This window comes from Euprymna scolopes, chromosome 7 (genome assembly GCF_053919585.1).
Source record: "Euprymna scolopes isolate OS-2025 chromosome 7, ASM5391958v1, whole genome shotgun sequence".
Lineage (NCBI taxonomy): Eukaryota > Metazoa > Mollusca > Cephalopoda > Sepiida > Sepiolidae > Euprymna > Euprymna scolopes.
The window spans coordinates 160,043,659-160,063,507 of NC_136488.1; the positions used below are offsets into that span (position 1 = coordinate 160,043,659).

Genomic DNA, 19,849 nt, shown 5'->3' on the forward strand with positions numbered 1-19,849 from the left:
TTTTCAATGGTGATAGAATCAGCCTTTGTAGTGATCGGGTTAGTATTAGGCTGAATGCTGGACAGTCAAAAATGAAGTCGAATGCGCAGCAGCTTTCATCAGTGAAGGATGTAACGAAAGGCCAGGATTGGTTTTGATATTTTGGTGGAGAATATGATTGATGAGGTGGAGGCTTCTGAAGTAAATAGTCTAAAAGGACAAATGAGTAGTCGACATAGAGGGTGGGGGTGGGGGTAAGTTAAGTATTATGATGTTGATTATACATTCCTCTTTCTCACACCTTCTCCCTCTCTCTTTGTCCCTTTCTTTCACTCTCTTTTTCACTTTACCCTCACTTTCTTTCCTATTCCCTTGTTCTCTCTATCCCTCACCATCACTCTCTCCCTTTATCCTAACTCTCTTTGTCTCTTTCCCTTGCTCTCCCTCACCATCTCTCTCTTTTTCTCCCTTTTCATCACTCTCTCTTTCTCTCTCTCACACCATCACTCTTTCCCTTACCCTCACTCTTTGCCTCTCCCTTTCCTTATTTATTCTCCCCTCTCTCTCTCTCTCTCTCTCTCTCTCTCTCTCTCTCTCACACACACACTCACACTCACACTCACACACATACACACACACACAGTTCTTTCCTCATTTACATTTATTCTCCCTAATTGCTTTGCTCTATTACGCTTTGATTTTTTCGTTCTTCAACAAAGCCATTCCAGCAAACGTTTTGTCTTTCTGGCCTTCACAGACTTCCTTTGCTGTGGATGGCATTCGGATAATAACAGGATATGTAAATTATGCATCGCCTTTGCGGATGAGGATAATTCTCTTCTCACTTCTTTTTATTATCTTTTCACTTGTTCTAACATTCGGTATTTTTTCATAACTTGAGTTTGCATTGAAGTGTTAAGAGTTTCGCCGATTACCACTGAGAAAAATAATATGTTGACCAATCCATTCTATGGATGGAGAAGTGGCTTGGTTTTATCCTATGGTAAGAAAAGAAAGTTCTTTAATTCATTTTATATATATATATATATATATATATATATATATATATATATATATATATATATATATATATATATACACACACACACACACACACACAGAAATAAAAACAACAAACCAAGTTATGTGTTGGTCAACTTTTCGTTTTTATTTTGAAACGTCCTCTAAAATCTCAAAGTAAAGACGAAACGTTGATGAACACATAACTCGGTTTGTTCCTTTTTATTTCTCTATTTTGTCAGAATAGTATTTCCATTATTCTCATCATATATATATATATATATATATATAATTTTTTTTTTTTTTTTCAGAATTTATGATACGAGAATTGATCACTTGTATTATCTTTATTATTCAGATTACTAGTATGCCACCGGCATAAAGTGTGCTTAAATATATTTTAATTTATGTAGTTTTCATATTTATTATTATAGAGTCAAGTTTCTATTGATCATTATATTGTACCCAATATACAAAAGTGATTTTAAAAGTTGTAAAAAATGTGACTTGGGTGCCATCAGCTAGAATCGAAACTAAAACATTTATTCTTTACCATCTGAGATAACATCAGATAGATATCAGATATTTAAAAATTAACTAAGTTTAACGTATAAATGTATATTTTTGAATGTGCACAGGAGAACTATAAGCCGACTTACGCCTGCCAAGTTCCAAATTTTCAATTTTTACTCCTTAGCCACTATTATTACCAGCTAAAAACCAAATCGAATTTGTTCCACAGGTCCGAATCCTCTATATATCAAGTTTCACAGCTGTAGACAAAAATTGACAGTAGTTTAGTAGAGACTGTCTTGCAAACAGTGACTATATATATATATATATATATAGAGAGAGAGAGAGAGAGAGAGATTATTATTATTATTATGGTTGTCATATTTACATTTCGGCCTATGTAACCTCCCGCTTTCTTCAAGTGCATTTTTTCGAAACTAAGAACTTATGTTTAACTTGGGAATCTTTTTATTCAACTTAAGAATCTGGACGAAATTTCGAACTGAACTATTTCTGATTTGAAATTCCATCTGGGTTCCTGAGTTAAAGATTTCCTAATTCAGGGTAAAAACAAAAATTGATTTATTTTTTATTTTTTTTATTTCTGTTGACATTTAATCCAATTTTAAAATCGGTTTCAAATTAATTTTTATAATTTACTAAATCATCAGAGATTTTATATTTTACTCTTTTTCACCCCAAACAAGGAATATTGCTACTTGGAACGTCAGGGGTTACTATTTGGAATCATGTCTAACAAAGAACTTTGGGGAGTTGAGCAGCAATATATTTGTTCACATTTTTTATCACTAAATTATGAAGTGGTTTATTTATCAAGTTTAAATTGGGAAAGGTATGAACTCAATACTTCCTCCAGCTATCAGCCAAATAATATATTCTATTTAATTTATAATAGATATTTGTTTCAGCATTAAATAACACTAAATGGTCATTTGCTGTAAATCCGGAGATTCTATTGTTGGCATTGGTTTCCCCGATATTTTTGTCAGAATTCTTTCTAAAAAGACCTTGAGTACTTACGGAAGGGACCACAAGAAGGTTGCCAACATCCTAAGTGAAAATGATTTTTGTGGAACGAACTGGATTCAAACTTGGAGCATACAGGGCGTCAGTTCAAGTCATTAACCACTTAACCATCGTCATCACTTCTTTAAAACAAGCCAATTATCAGGTGTAATATGAATGTATATTTATCAAGATTAAAAAAAAAAAAATTATGAAACTTCACGTGTGTGTACATCTATTTCTCATATTAATGTAACTTTTAACAATTGAGACACTTAATTTTTTATTATCAATAATTGAATACGCATTGTAATTTGAAATAAAACAGAATATTTTAATCCGATTTAAAAAAAAAAAATAATTACAAAATTAACTCTAAAAAGTGCATTCTGGTTTCTACAAAAACATGTCGCTAATTTTAATCTAGTGTTAATAGTTTTATAAAAAATGTTTTTTTTACATTTGTTACACCTGTAAATTTAAAAAGAATTTGGAAGTGTTTAAGCTGTCGAATAAAATGTTATTTTAAAATTCTTTGCAAATCCTTCTGTATTAAAAGATTAAAAGTTTTGAAGACAATTTCCATCCAATGATTTTATAAATGGAGAATTAATAAAGTTGTTTTTAGAGCAATTGTATATAATTAATAATTTTATAGCAATTGGGTATAATTAATAATTTTATAGCAATTGGGTTTAATTAATAATTTTATAGCAATTGGGTATAATTAATAATTTTATAGCAATTGGGTTTAATTAATAATTTTATAGCAATTGGGTATAATTAATAATTTTAAAGCAATTGGGTATAATTAATAATTTTATAGCATTGGGTATAATTAATAAATTTATAGCAATTGGGTATAATTAATAATTTTATAGCAATTGGGTATAATTAATAATTTTATAGCAATTGGGTTTAATTAATAATTTTATAGCAATTGGGTATAATTAATAAATTTATAGCAAGTGGGTATAATTAATAATTTTAAAGCAATTGGGTATAATTAATAATTTTAAAGCAATTGGGTATAATTAATAATTTTATAGCATTGGGTATAATTAATAAATTTATAGCAATTGGGTATAATTAATAAATTTATAGCAATTGGGTATAATTAATAAATTTATAGCAATTGGGTATAATTAATAATTTTATAGCAATTGGGTATAATTAATAATTTTATAGCAATTGGGTATAATTAATAAATTTATAGCAATTGGGTATAATTAATAATTTTATAGCAATTGGGTATAATTAATAAATTTATAGCAATTGGGTATAATTAATAAATTTATAGCAATTGGGTATAATTAATAATTTTATAGCAATTGGGTATAATTAATAATTTTATAGCAATTGGGTATAATTAATAATTTTATAGCAATTGGGTATAATTAATAAATTTATAGCAATTGGGTATAATTAATAATTTTATAGCAATGTGGTATAATTAATAAATTTATAGCAATTGGGTATAATTAATAATTTTATAGCAATTGGGTATAATTAATAAATTTATAGCAATTGGGTATAATTAATAATTTTATAGCAATTGGGTTTAATTAATAATTTTATAGCAATTGGGTATAATTAATAATTTTATAGCAAGTGGGTATAATTAATAATTTTAAAGCAATTGGGTATAATTAATAATTTTATAGCATTGGGTATAATTAATAAATTTATAGCAATTGGGTATAATTAATAAATTTATAGCAATTGGGTATAATTAATAAATTTATAGCAATTGGGTATAATTAATAATTTTATAGCAATTGGGTATAATTAATAATTTTATAGCAATTGGGTATAATTAATAAATTTATAGCAAGTGGGTATAATTAATAATTTTAAAGCAATTGGGTATAATTAATAATTTTATAGCATTGGGTATAATTAATAAATTTATAGCAATTGGGTATAATTAATAAATTTATAGCAATTGGGTACAATTAATAAATTTATAGCAATTGGGTACAATTAATAAATTTATAGCAATTGGGTACAATTAATAAATTTATAGCAATTGGGTACAATTAATAATTTTATAGCAATTGGGTTTAATTAATAATTTTATAGCAATTGGGTATAATTAATAATTTTAAAGCAATTGGGTATAATTAATAATTTTATAGCATTGGGTATAATTAATAAATTTATAGCAATTGGGTATAATTAATAATTTTATAGCAATTGGGTATAATTAATAATTTTATAGCAATTGGGTTTAATTAATAATTTTATAGCAATTGGGTATAATTAATAAATTTATAGCAAGTGGGTATAATTAATAATTTTAAAGCAATTGGGTATAATTAATAATTTTAAAGCAATTGGGTATAATTAATAATTTTATAGCATTGGGTATAATTAATAAATTTATAGCAATTGGGTATAATTAATAAATTTATAGCAATTGGGTATAATTAATAAATTTATAGCAATTGGGTATAATTAATAATTTTATAGCAATTGGGTATAATTAATAATTTTATAGCAATTGGGTATAATTAATAAATTTATAGCAATTGGGTATAATTAATAATTTTATAGCAATTGGGTATAATTAATAAATTTATAGCAATTGGGTATAATTAATAAATTTATAGCAATTGGGTATAATTAATAATTTTATAGCAATTGGGTATAATTAATAATTTTATAGCAATTGGGTATAATTAATAATTTTATAGCAATTGGGTATAATTAATAAATTTATAGCAATTGGGTATAATTAATAATTTTATAGCAATGTGGTATAATTAATAAATTTATAGCAATTGGGTATAATTAATAATTTTATAGCAATTGGGTATAATTAATAAATTTATAGCAATTGGGTATAATTAATAATTTTATAGCAATTGGGTTTAATTAATAATTTTATAGCAATTGGGTATAATTAATAAATTTATAGCAAGTGGGTATAATTAATAATTTTAAAGCAATTGGGTATAATTAATAATTTTATAGCATTGGGTATAATTAATAAATTTATAGCAATTGGGTATAATTAATAAATTTATAGCAATTGGGTATAATTAATAAATTTATAGCAATTGGGTATAATTAATAATTTTATAGCAATTGGGTATAATTAATAATTTTATAGCAATTGGGTATAATTAATAAATTTATAGCAAGTGGGTATAATTAATAATTTTAAAGCAATTGGGTATAATTAATAATTTTATAGCATTGGGTATAATTAATAAATTTATAGCAATTGGGTATAATTAATAAATTTATAGCAATTGGGTACAATTAATAAATTTATAGCAATTGGGTACAATTAATAAATTTATAGCAATCGGGTATAATTAATAATTTTATAGCAACTGGGTATAATTAATAATTTTATAACAATTGGGTATAATTAATAATTTTATAGCAATTGGGTACAATTAATAAATTTATAGCAATTGAGTATAATTAATAAATTTATAGCAATTGGGTATAATTAATAATTTTATAGCAATTGGGTATAATTAATAATTTACTGATCGAAGAATACTGTAATAAACCTTGCAAAAATCTTATATAACGAAATAATAATTTAGTGTAAAAACCGAAAAGTATAATTAAACATCTATCTATACACATAAAGTTGAGTTTTTGGTCACACTGACTTTGATATTAAAAGCCTACTCTTTTTTTTTTTAATTATTAAAACGAACTTAATATACTCAATTATGGATATGCAAGCAACTAAATAATGGTTAACTAATTAGCATATTCTTTGAAAATCGAATTTATATTAATTATTGATTTTTTTTAATGGTTTCTTATTAGATGATTGGTTCTATTTAACTATTATGTTTAATTCTTTTTATGCATAGTTTCTACATTGTGTATAATTTAGGATGACAAAATTCTATTAAATGCGCATACATATATATAAAGGTCACCTTGTCTTTATGTATGTTTGGAACGGTCTCTACCAAACGTCACTCTCAATTTTTGGTCTATAAACTTGAAACTTTATATATAGGTGATTTGGACCTGTGGAACAAATTCGATTTTTATTTTTAGCCGGTAAAAATTGCTGCTAAGTGGTCAAAATTGGAGAAACAAATTTGAACTTGGCAGTAGTAAATCGATTAAACTTGTTACTCTTATGCATGTGAAAATATACATTCTTATCTTTTAACAATGTTATCTTTTAAGTTTTTAAATGCGTGTCAATATAGCTCAGGTGGTAAGGAATCATGCTGGAGAGCTACAAGTTTTGGTTTCGATTTTAGCTGATGGCACCCAAGTCATATGTTTTTTTTACTTTTGAAACCACTACTATATATAGGGTACAATATAATAATAAATAGAGAATTGGTTCGATAATAATTAATAATGAAATCTGTATAAATTAAAATATCATATTTAATCATATTTTACAACCGGGCAATGCCGGGCAGCCTGCTAGTCTAAACAAATAAAGAGCAAAACGAAAATGAAAATAAAGACTACCGGGCAACGTCAGATAGGAACATCTAGTATATAAACTCTGTTACTCTTCATTTCATTCTGGCTTGTCCTGTGGGCATTTTCTTGAAAACTAAAAATTAAATATAAAACGTTAATAAATTATAGTTTTGGTTTTCAATTTCAAAATAACCAAATTTATTTCCAATTCCTCTTAAAATTCTTCCTCCTCCACCAAATTATTAACTTAAGTTCCATTCATCAGGTTTAGCATTTTTTATTTACTTCATTGCCTCATGCTGAGGTGAATAATTGGAAAACGTTAAAGATAACAAAATGGCCAGACATTTAACATCTTTCTCCAAATTAAATTGAACTTTCATCAAGAGGAGTCGCATCTTCCGCTACGTAACTTATTTTTTGCCATTCTTTCCGATCCATGGCAAGTTGGTTGATGGACACCCAACTGTTGAGAGATGTTCAATTAAAAACAGTTTCTCTCCATCTTTTCCTTTGATTTCCTCTGCTTCTTTTGCCTTCTGACATACACTCAAAGCATAAGTTTGATAGGCCAGTGGTTGATCGTTTTACATGGCCAAAAAGTTTAAGCGTTTTAATTATTTTATTACATAGAGAGGGTAGGGAATATTGAACTCTACTTGTAGAAAAAAAAATGGCTTTTTTTTCCACCTATGCCAGTCCAAACAAGGCATATTACCACCTGACCATTTGAAATCTACAGGGGACTGTGAGTAGTTGAGCAGCGAGATGTTTGTTCACATTACATTTAAATTTCTGCAGATTAGTACTGTCAGAGAATCAGGAAACAGGGAGGCAATTCTATTATCTAGCAGTTACAATAGTGAAGGGGTGGCATTTTGCTGCTGGAAGTAAGTACCTTGAGAGTAAATAAATATGTATAAAATTCTTTTCTTTCTTTGTGGATTTATTTGCTTATTTTGGATTGTGCTTAATTTTATAGTCGATACCATCTTTCTTTTTTTTTTTTTTAAGTATTAAAATATTTGGTTTAGGTTTATCCAATTGAATACTTCATTCAGTTTTGAGGTTTTATATTTTTGACGGGTTGGTTTCGGTTTAAATAATTTGTTAAAGTTCTCACCGTGAAATTGGTACACAAAAATGGGGTTTCCTTCTTCTCAAGGAGGTAGGAATGTGTGATTTTTGTGTGCAATATTTTAAGTTTTTACAACACTATTTTTTTCTTTTCTGTTGATTTTTGAACTTTGAATGACAGTGAACAGTAGAATTGTTTCACCATGAGATGTGGTGAAAGGTGAAGCAGATGAACCTCTGTAATCTCCTGGAAGAATTTAAATTACGCTTATAGGATTATTTTTAGCGAATTTAAATCCGTTTCCCAAAAGAACCATTATTTTTTTATGAACCTTTTTTTCTTCTAATATCCTGTGTTAAGTCTGTGAATCTGGAATTCCATGGAGAAAACTTTGATTTTTATGGAATTCATTCATTTATTTATTTATTTTTGCTTTCCTGATTTCTTTGAAGTATTTTAAGCTGATTCCTAAGGCATTCTTTTATTGAAAATCTTTCCGTCTGGACGTTCATTCAGTTAAGCTTGTTTCTGAATAGAATTTGTTCTTTCTCTTCACTGAGACATCAGAAAGAGCATGTGTATATTCATGCATGTGCACTAAGTGTGTGTGTGTATATATATATATATATATATATATATATATATATATATATATATATATATACTAGCAAAAGTACCCGTCGTTGACTGGGTTCAAAAACAGCCTACAGAAAATGGACTCTGATTTATGAAAGCATGATAGGTTATGAAAAGGAAGGGTTCTAAAGAGATAGCTTCGAATTCCGGGATATCAAAACCAAAGCAAAATATAATGAAAGTAAAAATAAAATAGATAAACCCTATAATTTATTATACCATACCTGTTCACACTGAAACACTTATCACAATATTCTGTGGATCTATATAAAAAAAACCTTGTTAAACTTTGTGACATATTTCCATTCTATGGAGGTCAGGCGCGAACGAACACCCCATAATTTTATTACGCCATATTTCTTCAAACTGAAACATAATTATCAAAGTATACTTACGCAGATAGATATGAAAAGTCTTTATTAAAGTTTGTGCGTATTTCCATTCTATGGAGGCCAGACGCGAACGCAGACCCCCACAATTTTATTATGCCATCTCTATTTAAGTTAAAACATACTTATCTAAGTATTATTATGTACATCTATATAAAAAAACACTTGTAAACGTTTTTTTTTTTTTTAATTTTAAAATTTTTTTTTCCATACTTTGTGGACCAGGTGGGTACGCACAATTTTAATGAATTATCATTATGCCAGATCAAACATACCCATTTCTGTGTCTCGATACATCTTCTATCATTATATCTGATCAGTTTTCTATAATAGTCAATCATATAGGAGCCTATTCGTGACCAGACACACACACAGACGTTTAGCTTTATATTATATATATATATATATATATATATATATATATATATATATATATTCAATAAGATAAAAAGCTATAGCAAACATCTAAATGACTATTTTAATCACAGTTCCTGATTTCAAAAAACGAAAAATTAAAAGATTCATCTGCCTTACTTTTAATGCTAGGTTTATTTATGGTGTCTTTTAAATTCAATAAAAACCCTCCAAAATTTGCTGATGAGGAGACCTTGCTTACCAAAAAACTATATATAATTATTCTACATAACTTGATGTATACCACAATAAAAAGCATTGTTTTCCGAAACGATCGTACAGATAATTGATTTTGTTGTTGTTCCTTCTTATGAAACGGATTTTTAATTTAATTAAAATTTGATTTTTAAATTTTTAATTATAAATCACATTACTTAATATTGAATTAGCTCTAGGACATTTTACTATCGAGCTTATTATATATCTAAATTACAACGAGCACTTTCTATTTCCTGTATTTTAATTAAACTAGTAATTTCACTGTTACATTAAAATACACTCAGCTCTTTAGACTATTGTTCTAATCTCCTTTAAATTATATATATATATATATATATATATATATATATATACGACAAAAGTCTATATTAAAAATTTCAAAATGTTGTCCATCTTTCCAGTTATTTTTTTAAGCATGTTAAAATGTTCAATTCTTGACAGCACCTGTTTCATAGCGCAGAAACAATCATATAATTATGTCATTTTTTAAAAATTTATTCCGCCCCTAACCCATCAGAAGAAAAGGAATTAATCAACTTTAAAAAGAAATAAAGGAATATGGTCATGATTTTCTTTTTAAGTTGATGGGTTCCTTTTATTCTGCTGAGTTAAGGGCAGAATAAATTCAAAAATTGACATAATAATTACATGAATGATCTTGCGTTACAAAAGAGTTGCTGTCAAGAATTGAACATTTTAACATGCTGCAAGAAATAAACGGTAAGATGGACAACATCTTGATATTTGGAATATAGACCTTTTGTCATTTATTTGTATAGGCTCTCTGGTTATATTGAGTTTTATAAATTAAAGGATTGGTTTAAATAAAAGGTGAAATATAATTGAATAAGCATATTTTCCCATATATATATATATATATATATATATATATATATATATATATATACGAGGGATTTAAAAAAAATAATGCTTTCTATTTTTTATTCTGCCTAAATGGATCAAATGTGACTGCAAATTGCGTTTTTTTTTTTTCACTTATGCCAGTCCAAACAAGGCATATTACCACCTGACCATTTGAAATCATATCTATAGGGGACTGTGAGTAGTTGGGAAGCGAGATATTATATATATATTATATATAAGTTTTTTTTTTGTTTTTTAAGTATTAAAATATTTGGTTTAGGTTTATCAAATTGAATACTTCATTCAGTTTTGAGGTTTTATATTTTTGACGGGTTGGTTTCGGTTTAAATAATTTGTTAAAGTGTTCACCGTGAAATTGGTACACAAAAATGGGGTTTCCTTCTTCTCAAGGAGGTAGGAATGTGTAAGTTTCTGAATTCAAGTTCATGTAAGTTAACCATTTTTTTTTTTAATGTACTTGCATTTCTGTGAACTTATGCATTTATGGCTTGAAAGTTTCATCTCTCTCTTGCAGATACTGACATGATATTGAAGAAATATTTATTTTAACTTTTTCTGTAACAATAATACAAAAAAGTGTTATAACAGTAAATGGCGAAGACCTTTTTCCCCATTTTTTATGATATTGTTTTTCAAATTTTAGTAATAATATTGAAAAAGATAAAACAATCAGAAATTGTTTGGGAAATGAAAATTTAGTTTTTATCTTGTATTTTCTCAAAAAATATATTTTATTTGGTTTAATAAACTTTTTCCAGTACTTATACAGAGACTTATTATTTAGAAATCCAGTCTGAATATGGGGAGAGGATGATGTTTTGTATCTATTTTGTACTTTCACCTTACAAGGTACTTATGTAGAGAAGGTACCGTGTTTTTGTCGGCAATATCTGATGGTTTCATAAAGTTATGAACAAGTTGATTGATTTTTTTTTTTCGTCTGCTTACTTGAATTTCATTGGCTAAGTGTTTTGGTAGCAGTGTCAGAAATTTCGTGAAAACTATTGAATAATTCCACCCGCTCTCTTTCGAAACTATGGAATAATTCCACTCGTTCTCTCCTCGAAAAATGTAATTCAAGCCCTATTTTTTTTTTTTTTTTTTTCAATTAAAGGAGAAAGGACCAAGGTTTCATTAAAAAAAAAAAAACGAAAAATAAACGCGTTTTTTTTTTTAAAAAAAGGTTTAAAACTTCGGACTTTACAGGTAAATTTCTAAAAAAACACTACCTTTTTTTGTTTTAAATTTGAATATATTATTTATTGATCTTTTATCTTCAATTTGTAATATATAAAACTTTGGTACATGAATTAATTATTTACTTTTTAATAGACGCTTGAAAATGGGGAGGGGGCGTGAATTAAAAAAAAAAAAAACATTTGTCTAAAATATTATATTCGGTTTATTGAAAAGAGCATAAAATTTCACATTGATCCCGAAAATATCGTAAAAATAGAATCAATAGAAAAATTTTGATAGATTTTTAAAGTTTAATAATTGAAAAATACTGAACTCGTAACATTCCATTAATTTCATTACTGTTAAAAAAAAAAAAAAAATTTCTATTACTTTTAAAACAACTTTAATAGCTTATTTTGGAAGTATAATCCATAAAGAAAATAAACAACCCATCTTTAAAAGAGAAATTACGATTTTTTTTTATATTTTATTTGCAGTTTCGTGTTAGAGGTGTCAAAAATTCCTACAAAAATTCTGATACACCTAGTGTTTTGGTATATCCCGGCGGTTTACGTTATTTGCCGGAAACTTCAGCTTCAGCACAGTATTTTCTCTTCGTAAGTAACAAAAAATCAATTCCCCTGAACAATGCTGCATGAGTATCTGTGTGTGTAGAGGGAGGGGACTTGTTTTTAAACTTACAATTTAGAAATGGATGACAACTTGTTCAAAATAAAATAAGTCTCATTAAGGACCGGAAACCAAAAAGGAAAAAAGTGTTTTGTCCACAGGATCAAAACAATCATTGAAGTAAAACAATTTTTTTATACAGCATCATCGCTGATATGAGAAATTAAAATATGAACAGCGCCAAAGATAAAAAAAAAAAAAAGAAAAAAAGTATGAAAAAGTTTACGTGTTTATTATTTAATGATTTTAACGTTTTACTTTCTGTTTTTCTTGCAGGTAAGTTTCTGAATTCAAGTTCATGTAAGTTAACCATTTTTTTTTTTTTTTTTTTTTAGTGTACTTGCATTTCTGTGATTTGCTGTCATGGTAACCAGGAAAATCTATTTTTGTTTTAAAAAAATAATATAAAAAAAGTAATATTTTTATCGCTAATTCATTTGGACAAGTGTGTAGGGTGATTTTATTCCTAAATTTGTATATTACACAACGTTTTGCGTGTCGGGTTTGTGAATGTGTGTGTGTATATATATATATATATATATATATATATATATATATATATATATATATATATATATATTATTTTATAGTGCAGATCGATTCCTATGGGAATCAATTTCCAAGGAAAGATGAAGCTCAACATGCCTTGAAATAATTATTTTAAAATTTGTAATGGAATTTGTAATCAAATCAGAACAATGTCGGTACTATCGATTTCAAATCCAAACAAAAGTGACCTATATTTGTTTGCCTGTGTCGGGCCTAGGCTACCGAGAGTAAATGCCAATGAACATGAGAGCGTGACGTCATTACCAGATCAACATGTAGGTATATGGTGCCTAAAGTTTTCTTGTGTTCAACCACGTGACCACGCTAATAGCCATAAAAAATATTTTTCGTTACACCTTGTGGTAATTTTATGCAGGTAATTCAAACGTGCATGTATTTTTTTTTTTTTTCGAAAGAGAAAAAAACAATTCTCCATTTGGATATTTGGGTTTGTATTACTTTACACATAGATTCGAAAAAGTTGTCAAAAAACAAATATATAACAAATAAATGTTATCAAAAGCAAGATAAATTACTGTTCTACCAAACTGGATATAATTTTCGTGTTTTTATTCAATTTAACATGTTTATTCAGCTCGAAAAGCATACAGTGTTTACCGATGTATTGGAAAATTTAAAATGGCGGCCGACTCTCTCTTTAACACGGTAAGTTCGGAAAAAGATGTAATAAATAATAAACTAGACAAAATACTGTTAGAAATTTGCTCAATATATGTTACCGTAACATAACTTGACATATATTCGGTGGTTTTTTAATAGTATTTTGTCTAGTTTATTATTTATAACACCTTTTCCCGAACTTACCGTGTTAAAGAGAGTCGGCCGCCATTTTGAATTTTCCAATACATCGGTAAACACTGTATGCTTTTCGAGCTGAATAAACATGTTAAATTGAATAAAAACACGAAAATTATATCCAGTTTGGTAGAAAAGTAATTTATCTTGCCTTTGATAACATTTATTTGTTATATATTTGTTTTTTGACAACTTTTTCGAATCTATGTGTACAGTAATACAAACCCGGATATTTATATAATTGCACATTGGGATAATTTTAATCCAACAAAATATAACAGTAAGTGAACCTCTTTTTGAAATTTTCTTACGTGTCTATCAAAGAAAATCGAATATTTCATGTTATTTTTTTTTTAACTGCAAAACAAATAATTTTTTATCTCTATATAAATAAAATGAACTCATTTTTTCCCGTCTGATTTTGACCTTAATAGGATTAAAAATCAAAATATTTCATGCAAATATAATATGCACAAACGGCAGAACAATATCTGAGGTGTGTTATAGGCTTATTATTTCTCAAATTCCTCAATAATCTTGGATTTCTATACTTTTTCTGCTGAGAAGTCACGGCCAAAATCGGTTAAGATCAATGGAAGTGGTAAAATATTTTCTCTCTTATAAATTCCTCCTCCCCTGCCACCACTTAACACCGTTTGGGGATCGTTCACAAGGAACAGTTGAGAAGAGAACACCGGTTTGGCTTCGTAGTTCTTTCATGTGAATTTATTTAAAATCACTAAACTAAGCTGCAGTGCTCTGTGGCGTAGTAGTTAGCGTGCTGGACAATTCACATTATATTTTTACGTTCGCGCCGACCTACCGTAGTCGTTTTTTTTTGGTTTTTTTTCCTAAACAACTGCAATGGACTTTTCTTGGTGGCCGAACTGTTAACGTTGCAGATGTTTTTTTGTTTTTTTTTTCACACTTTATTTTCCTACTTTTACTCATGACTCCGGGTTTGATCCTTCCTACTTACCTACCATAACATTTTTTAAAACTCCCCCCCCCCCCCGTTCCGGAAGCAAACACTCGGGCAACGCCGGGTACCCCCGCTAGTATGAGAATATTTTTCAGTCAATTCTTTTAATAATAAATAAAACTTTCATTTAGTATTTTCAAACATTTTAAAGTTAGAAGCATTTTTCATGAAAGTTTTTTTTAAAATTTAATTAAACAATCGATGGATTTAATATTTTAGCAGCGGGCATAATTTATTTCTTTGAAATATATTTAAAACTTAAAAGTTTTTGTTTGTTGGTTTTATAAAATTTCAGCTGTAAATAATTTACATGACTGAAATGGGAAATGAAATAGGAAATTCTTCTTAAAAATTCATTAACTAATCAGTTTTAATTAAATTTTGATATGAACTAAAAATAAAGAATGCGTTATATTTTAGTTAACATATTTTTTTGTGTTTTATCTTATAAATAAATGGGTACTTCATGGGGAACATGGACCCTGCGTAAACAGTGTTTTTATTCAATGATTGCTCCCTGAAAACGTTTTCTTTAGTTTTTTTCATATATATCTCAGACTTTTTTTTTTTTATCGTGCGTGTATTTACTTTTAAAAATTTTTTTTTTTTTTTCCTTTTTGGGAGGTAAATTTGATTCCTACTCTTATTTTGTGCTTGTTTTTATTTTATTTCATGTTAATTTTTTAAAATTATTTTTTCCACTAAAGATTTTTATTTTTTTGTTAAATTATTTTTTCATACATATTCAAAACTTGTCTCCCCCCCCCCACACACACTTTGGGCCTTAAATAGTACCTGCAAAAAGTTTTTGTGATTAAATAAACCAAAGAAAACCTTTTGTGCATGCGCTTACAGGGAGCAATCATTAAATAAAAACACCGTTTACACGGTTCACATTTCCTGTGTAGTACGCACCCTGCTGAAATAATATTATTTAGAAAGCCATTCTTAACAGGGGGAGGGGCTTTCTAACTATTCCGCACTTTCACCTAACAATTTAATGAAAAAAAAGATACCATAAAAATTTAATTTAACTTGGGAATACTATCTAAAATATAGCACAGTGCGTACACTGCACAAGCATTATTATTATTATAACAATGATAATAAAAAAAAAAAGGTGTAGATGACATCGACTGGCGCCACATCAACTAGTTATGAAGGGTCAATGAGGATGGAAAGACCGAGGTGGAAGAGTACTAACCAGATCTCCACTGGAAGTGTGCAGTTCAAATCTGGTACTTTGGGGAGGGGGGGCATTTTGTCACCCAAACCCTAGGAAGCACAAATGGCTGATGCCAACAAGAAATCAAAGGCAAACGGCCATTGCAATAATGTACAATCATCTACACAAGTGGTCAAGAGGAGGAGAACACAGGAAATCTGGGGAGACTTGTCACTCGGTCTCCAGGGAACACCACAGATCACTGATGATGGCCTTTGAGACAATTCGTAGTGAGTGAAATATTAATAATAATAATGTCCTCTCCCAAATTCACCAACACTCTGGTTTAATAATCGTAGATATTTACTAAATTTCCTTAGTTCACCAATGTTCACATCATGGTAAGATTATTTCTTTAGTTATGTAAACTTCATTTCCGTATTTATGTATTCTGCGCCAATATGAAAATGAAGACTATAGAGGAGTATAGGATTCCTAACCATGTAACTGATGAAAATATGCTACGCATTTTGATGAAAATCATGGGGAAAAAATGGACATAGAAGAAAAGAAAACCAAAACTTTAAATATAATTTCTGTATTATTTCAACATATAATCTGCAAAGACCATATGTGGGGGTAACCCCACATATAAGACCTTGGTCAATGTAGGGGCAACCCTTCATACCAATTGTCACTATCCAGCTCCCCTACTCCCCGGGGAGTTGGTCCCATTTCCCCTTCACTCCTCACATTAAAAATCGACCTTGTGCCTAATGGAGCAAATAAATACCACCTTCATGGCCCTCAGGCCAAGATCAAAGTGTAGTATTGTGCCTAAATTTTTTGTTCATTGTTGATTTTGACTGTATTTTTTTAACATGAATAAAAGATTTAATATCTCAAAGTGTAGTATCTGTTCCAGCATATACTGCAAGCAAAGACCATATGTGGGGTTGCCCCCACATATAAGACCTTGGTCAACGTAGAGGCAACCCTTCATGCCAATTGTCACTATCCAGCTCCCTGGGGAGTTGGTCCCTATTTCCCCCTTCACTCTTCACATTAAAAATCGGCCTTGTGCCCAATTTGCTTGGTGGGCAAATAAATACACTGGCCCATGGCCAGTGGTCTCTAGAAAGCGATTTAACGTTTGGTCAGTGTCGGCTTCATCATATCAGATGGTTGCTTTCATTTAGAGACGAGACACTCCCCCTAATAAACAGGGAGCTGGTTTTCCCCAAAATTAGGTAAAAACAAACAAACCTGGTTATTGATCTCATTAAAAACTTTCCCACAGAAAATGTTAACTGCTGAATAGCTAATGCTTACAATCGCCGCATGTGCATTATTAAGCCTTTTTGTATATAAAAAAAAAGAAGCCAACAGACTCGCGGTAAATAAAACACTGTCCCACACTCAAAGTTCACGTCATTAACTCGTCAAAAACGGGCACCTGCCAGGTTGCATTTTTTTTTTCACACTTTATTATTTTCCAACTGCGCGTCAAGGCTTCGTTTTTGTTTTTTTAAACAACCAACGATTTTTCTTTTCATTTACCCAAAAACACACACCCCCGGGTCACGCCAGGTACCCCTCTAGTCTATATATATAAAAGTGAAAATGTATGTATGTATGTATGTCTCGCAAAACCTTTCGACATGGGCCACGGATTTTCACCAGATAGGTATCATTTTAAAGCTCTAAGCTTTGCCCGACAAATATCGAAAAATTGGCCAAAAACATTAATTCCTTCACTCTAAAATCATCAGTTTTGTACTGGGAGGGGTGCCAAAAAATCGTTCCTTCATTTTCTCTGCTCCTGCTACTACGACAATGACATCGTGTTTGACCTAGAAAACGGTGCCGTTAGTTTCAACCATCTGCAAGTGTTTTTAAAGGTTTAATTTTATTCATTATTAAGTGTATGTCTCTTTAGCGTAGGGGGTAACGTGTTGGGCATTTTTTTTCCGCTTTAGCCTCGATGCTTCGGGTTCAAGCCTGTCTTTCTACCTAAACTTTTTTTCCTTTTTTTCACCTTTTTTTTTTTACGTTTGTTCGCTGTTTCGCTTTGTTTTGGTTTTTCCAATTCTTCTTTACATCGTGTGTTTTTTTTAATAATATTAAAACAGAGTCACCCTCTCCTACATACACACCCCCAAACACCCGGGCAACGCCGGGTACCCCCGCTAGTATTTTATAAGGTTTAGTTTCATTATTAATCGAATTGGGTTCCTTCCTTTTCTTGTTTAACATGTTTTAATGCTCTTTTTAAAAATGCCGTCATATAGTATCGACAGTAACAGTTTGACAAATTTTTCCTACATTGCCTACAGGCATGTTTCAGTTAACAGGCCTTTTTCCTCTCGGTGGCCTCGGTCAGACTCTCTTCAGCCTCTGTTTATGTATGTCTTCCCGAAAAATATCTCCGACTATCTATACATAGAAATATATATCTTATAAAAACCCATGTAATCTTGACACCCGTTTCAATATCTATTCTTTTTGGTCTGATGAAGTGTTGTCCCTGAATTGTGACTTCACTGAAACACGTATGCACATATGTAACCAATAATGTTTGTATAATAAACAGACTCTATATAACAACTTATAAAGATTCTGGCACATGCATCATTAAGTATATACTAACCATATTTACCCGGTATTTTTTTTTTTTTTTGGTGAAGTACTTACAGAAAAATAGATTCAAATTGAAAAAAAATACAAACTTGCTTTTATTTCATTGTTCTTTTTATTATGTCTAAAAATTAAATAATTGTCGTTAAAACTCGTATCTATTTCTAAAGTAAATAGATGTTAATATGAAAACAATAGTCACACATGCAAGAAAGATTTTCTCTCTGGACTTTAATAAAAATTACGGATTTACAGCGCATTATTTTGTTTATGCGAAGATTAAAAAGAGGAAAAAAATGCTTTCATCCGCATGATTCTTTTTTTGTTTTTGGAGCTGTGAATTGCTTAAGAATTAAATTGTCATAAAAACTTGTTTGCTAAGTAAATAAATACTTACTAGAAAAACAAACAGCAGCTAGGTATTTGTGTTATGTAGTCGGTGTATATATATATATATATATATATATATATATATATATGATGGAAGTAGTATTCTGACAAAATAGAGAAATAAAAAGGAACAAACTGTATTATGTGTACATCAACGTTTCGTCTTTATTTCATGCAGAGGAAGTCTCGAAATAAAGACGAAACGTTGATGAACACATAATACGGTTTGTTCCTTTTTATAAATATATAATATATATATATATGCGTGTATACGTCTGTCTTGTATATATATGTGTGTCTGTATTTCTTACCTGTGTCAATCATCTAATGGTATATATAACAGTGTCTTGGATATCTAATAAAAGTGTATATACAGAGTGTAGAAATATTCATTGTCCTGCATGTATATAAAATGTTCGTTGCGCGGGCGCTTCTTTCACAAATAAATGTAGTTAACAATCATGACACATAAACTTTTATACAAAGCTTTTTACAATCAAACGATAACAATATCTCTGCTTGTCTCAGACCAAAGGGATCACATACCTTCTTGTTTGTCCAAACCCGAAAAGAACGCAGAACAACAAATTATATTTTACATATGTTTTATTCGTCTTATCGGAGTTTGGCATGCTGAGTCTTTTTCTACAGTTTCCTGGTTCTTTCCTTTTCTACTTTCAACAGGATCGTTCACACGTCTGTTCACTAACGTGTTTCTTGCCAACTCATTAGCTTGATCTCTGCTAACTATTACGTGTCGTTCACATAAACTAAAATAGGTTTACTTCTAACCAAATTCCACAACCACTCCGAAAATTCCTAAATCGACTTTATTTAATTTCTGTTTAAATTCCTGACTA

The 19,849-nt window shown here is 29.2% G+C and overlaps 1 protein-coding gene across 1 annotated transcript in view; it reads left to right on the forward strand.

The window, feature by feature from the left end:
* The window catches only part of LOC145280215 (tight junction protein ZO-1-like), a 737,272-nt gene that overhangs the window by 153,052 nt on the left and 564,371 nt on the right, over positions 1–19,849 (forward strand). The window contains exon 2 of the mRNA XM_080131991.1: positions 12,727–12,750. Coding sequence (XP_079988117.1) covers positions 12,727–12,750 — 24 coding nt within the window. The remainder of the gene's footprint in view (positions 1–12,726; positions 12,751–19,849) is intronic.